Source organism: Olea europaea, chromosome 11 (assembly GCF_002742605.1).
Source record: "Olea europaea var. sylvestris chromosome 11, O_europaea_v1, whole genome shotgun sequence".
NCBI classification, from domain to species: Eukaryota; Viridiplantae; Streptophyta; class Magnoliopsida; order Lamiales; family Oleaceae; genus Olea; species Olea europaea.
Window position 1 is genome coordinate 17,396,002 of NC_036247.1, and position 4,512 is coordinate 17,400,513.

The window sequence follows — 4,512 nt, forward strand, 5'->3', positions numbered from 1 at the left end:
TGAGCTTTAACCCAAATGGTTATTTTTGTAACCGTTTGGTGGCAAATAGGAATGGCAATGGCCGAGCACAGCTCACGAGCTCAGCTCGGGCTCCTGGCGAGCCGAGCTCGTGAGCCCTCTCGCGATTTTTAAATTTATTTTTTTATTTTTTATTTTTTGTAAATTTACACATGTTTGACGAGCTCGTAAAAAATAAACTCATCTTGATTCATGATTAAAAAATTGAGTTCGGTTCGGTTAATGACTCGCTTGAATACAAGTTTGAGCGACCATGAATCTAGTCGAGATGAGTCGAGTCAACGAACAGCTCAACTCATTTGCTACCCCTGCCACATATTGTATAAAACTCTTCCATCGAAGAATTTAGATTGTGAGAACAAGATGAAACGTATTTCTATTTTGTCTTGGTTTTTTTTAATCTAAAAATAAACTCATCTTATAACACAGTTTAAAACAGAAATTCTAGATGGAAATCTTCGGGGACCTAAAATGAAAACTGAAGAAGATTGAAGACGGACAATACTAAACTCATGTTTGGTAGGTATTAAAATATAGATTTTAATTTAAGTCAAAGTCAATAATTAATTTCAACCATATATTTTATATGTACTACAAATTTTCAATCACAAATTTCATCAACTTCTATCAATATTTACTAAAAATATGATTTTAATCCCTATCAAATAAGGGCTAAAGTTATGAATATCTCGGAGGCATGTTTGGAGCAGCTTATGCTAAAAATAAGCTTTGGATCCATATTAAAATAGCGAAAACCTTTTTAGGCTTAAGCCATCACAATTCTCAAACATGGCCAATGGCATTGGATGCCATAGTCGTTGGCACAATGCAGTCAGCAAAGGTAATTAATGAATACAATGGCCTCCAAAAGACTTGACTTGTAAATCATTCTGGTTCCAAATTCTCTCTCTCACACAACACACTCAAGAATCAGCTGATCCATGAGAGAGAGAGTTATTGTTTCCTATTTTTTTCTTCGATGGATATAGAAAAATAAGAAAAAAATAGGAAACACAATTGAGCCAACAAACAAAAGACAAAAGATTTATACTTTATACACCCAACTCCATTATCACTACCATACAAAAAGTTTTAGCAAACTGTTGTTTCTCCGATTTCTCTTCGTTTTATCTCCAATTGTCGACGCAAAATTTGTATCAATTTATTATCTACATCAAAAGGTAAAAGGCTGTACCAATTTCAGATCTGGTTCTGTTCTCGGGTTTGATAGTTCCCACACGAAGCGTATCCGATGCTTTTTCACTGTAGGAATCCAATTTTCTTTGATTTTGAATAACATTTTTCTCAGATCCGACAAAGTCCCATATTCCGATTGTTTCGTTCAACAATTAACAAAGTTCCATATGCCCTTTGTTTCCATCAGTTTTCCATTTGAAATTCGGAGTCCAAGAAATCTCGTTACGCTTACCGATAAACGAAGTTTCACATCGTCAAATTCCCGAGAAAGCCTATCACGAAGAACCCTAAATTCCGTCTTTTCATTTTGTTTCTTCTGATAAATTTCGAAAGTTTATTATATTTTTTTCCCATTCAGTCGTGAATGGACACCGTCGGTGGTGAGAAACTCCGGGATTTTCTAAGAATTAAACAGGATAATAGTACGAACATTAATACTGGCGGCGGCCGAAACGACCCGGCGGGCCTAACATTAACCGCTGTCTTGAGCGACAGAAGATTACCGTCGGCAGGTTCGGAGGTGTCGTCACCGCCACGGATCCAGTCTTTTCGAACACTGTTAGATATAATCCAAGAAGACCAAACGTTTAACAATGCGCGTATGAAGGATAACAAAAAGAGCTGGAAAGGTTTAAAAGGCAAGCTCCGCTTCGGCCGTGGTGGCTCCGTCCCCGGTTCATCCTGGACCTCCTCCATGCGCATGCCCACCTCCGAAATCCCCATCAATAGAAGCAACCATATAAACGCCGTGAATAGTACAAGTAGCCGGATGTTCATGCTGCCAGCATCCGCCGGGTTGCCTTACTTGGACCAGTCCACTCAGCCAGATATTGCCGCGGTGTCTGATGCGGATAGAGACCTGATGTCGTCCCCCAGAAGCAGGCCATCCCCGAGTTCGCAGAGGAATGCGAACCGTGCGGAGGGGAGAACAAGCGAGGATACTAATTCATTATCAATGCCAGGAGCAAGGGTAGATGAAGGAGATGAGGCATCACCGACAGAGGCAGAACAAGTTCAAGGCGAAGGCGAGAGCGAAGAGGAGATGGGAAACGAAGAGGGTGGAGGGGAGCAGCAGCCAGTGAGGATGTCATTAATGGCGTTGTTGGCTGAGACAGATAGGGAAATGGGATTGGGTGGATCAGCGTACTCGACCGAGGAGGAGGAAGATGACAGCGGCACCGCCTCCGCTGCCGTCGCCGCCGCCACCACTACCGAGTATAACAGCTGTTGTGTGTGCATGGTGAGGCACAAGGGGGCGGCGTTTATACCATGTGGACACACTTTTTGCAGACTCTGTTGTAGAGAGCTTTTGGTGCATAGGGGAAGCTGCCCACTCTGCAATAATTACATAGTTGAAATTCTTGATATTTTCTGATTAATTCATCATCATCAAAGATTCAAAGATTCAAATTATCCAGTAAGTCACACCCCCACCCCCCCCCACCATTTTTTTTCTTTAAATTTTTGGTTGCATTCTGTAAATAAAAAGGATTGATTATTGAGGTTTATTTATCCTTTGCTTTCTTTTTTGGGGTCAAATTTTTTATATCAATTATGAATCAGATCAACTAGTGGTTGTATAATTGGGGCTGGCATTTGGTCACATGCTGTATGTTATCAAGCATCTTTGGAATCAAATTAGTAGCTTCTCAAAATTCCCGGACAAGAACTTCATTAGGACAGGAGAAATTATATTTTTTCTTCATTTTTATACTATTTTTTTCTTCTAATGAGAATTTAATTAGATTACCCAGAGAAAATGCAAAAAATGCCTTCTTTTTTACCTTCTAGTTATGCTTCTTTTGTGTTCCATATAGGGTCGAAATGTGAGCTTGTGCTTAGAATAGAACCGTCAGAGATAATGTAAACATTTATGTGGGTCAGTCTTATCCTCGATGTAGCTGAATCGACTGCCAATGCAGTCTTTAGATCCTATGAAAATAAAGGGAAATCTTTATGGCCGTGCCACAGCCCTTTTATAATTTGCTTTCCTTTTTTTTTTTCCCCCCTCTCTTGACAATGTTTACCCGGGATTTTCCATCTTATTTCTTAGATGTAGCAACTACATTGATAATTTGCTATTGTGACATGAAGGAAGATAGAAGTTAAAATTTTGTCCTCTGTGGTGTCTAGCGTCTAGTGTTATGTAGTGCATACCAATCATGTTCTTTGGATTTCGCACATATGTACCATTAGAAAATGTGAAAAACTAAAACAACTTAAAACTAGCAAACATTGAGAAGTACATAGCCTGCTTTCCCTCTCTTAAAGCTAGTTAGCAGCTAGATAACATTCTTAACCTTTTGGCATAGAGTAATTGTATCCCAATTCAAACTGGTGTCTTTCTCTGTGTAGATTTCATGTCATCGGAAATAGGAATTTATCTTCGAAAATTACCTTGACGCTATAGACTGTTTGTAATGAGTATTATTTTATTTGTACAGAAATATTCTCACAGAATTTTACCGGAAGAGACTCATGTGTGTGGGGCCCATGCTTTGATAAAAAATGCCAAAAAAATCTCCCACCCTTGTCTATATTAATTCTGTAATTCATCAGTTTGGTAGTGTAGAAGAGTTGTTGTAATGATTATCATTATGGACGAGTTTCCTACAAGAAGGAAAACTTGGTGGTGTAATTTATAGTACCAATAGGAAACTTGTGAACACGATGGCTTTTTTGGGTTTTTAAATTCTGTTGTTACATCAATTAATAAGAGAAATAACATGACATTTCTTGCTTCATTCACGGAGGGACTTTTGTGTTTTTGTTTGTTTCTTCATGTTCATGGTTATACTGGTGCTCGATGATTCAATCAGTGTTTTGATAGCATCTAGTGATCTTACATTGTTGAGGTTGATATTTGACACACTTCATAGAACTCAAAACTTTTATAGCTTTTCAACTATATATCTCATCAATTTTTACCAAATTATACTAAAAATATAATTTTTAGCTACATCAAACAGGATTATCGTTTGGAGTTGTCATTTTAGGTTTTGAATTGAAAATTTTCCTTAGCCCCAATTTTTAGATCTGAAGAGTTGTTGATTGGTTTACGCAGTAATCAATTTAACGAACCCAGAATCAGTAATTGGTCGAGAGCTGAATTACATACAGATTTCAAGAGTAACCTATCATGCAACATAGAAATAGTTTTTGTGGCCCCCAGGGCACATCTCCAAGTGGTAAAAGGGGAGGGTGGAGAAATCCAGCTTTGCTTGAGGCTGCTGCGTCAAGGGTTCGAATCCTGAAATATGGATTTGACTCTTGGGTAAGTGTAAGTGTACAAGCAGC

General features: G+C 38.6%; 1 protein-coding gene across 1 annotated transcript; it reads left to right on the forward strand.

Moving 5' to 3' along the window:
- Positions 1–887: 887 nt before the first annotated feature.
- Positions 888–3,883, forward strand: LOC111403627 (LON peptidase N-terminal domain and RING finger protein 3-like). Its single transcript, XM_023032200.1, has 2 exons — positions 888–2,632; positions 3,660–3,883. The coding sequence occupies exon 1, from the start codon at positions 1,580–1,582 to the stop codon at positions 2,588–2,590; it is 1,011 nt and encodes a 336-aa protein (XP_022887968.1). The 5' UTR covers positions 888–1,579; the 3' UTR covers positions 2,591–2,632; positions 3,660–3,883.
- The last annotated feature ends 629 nt before the right edge of the window (positions 3,884–4,512 follow it).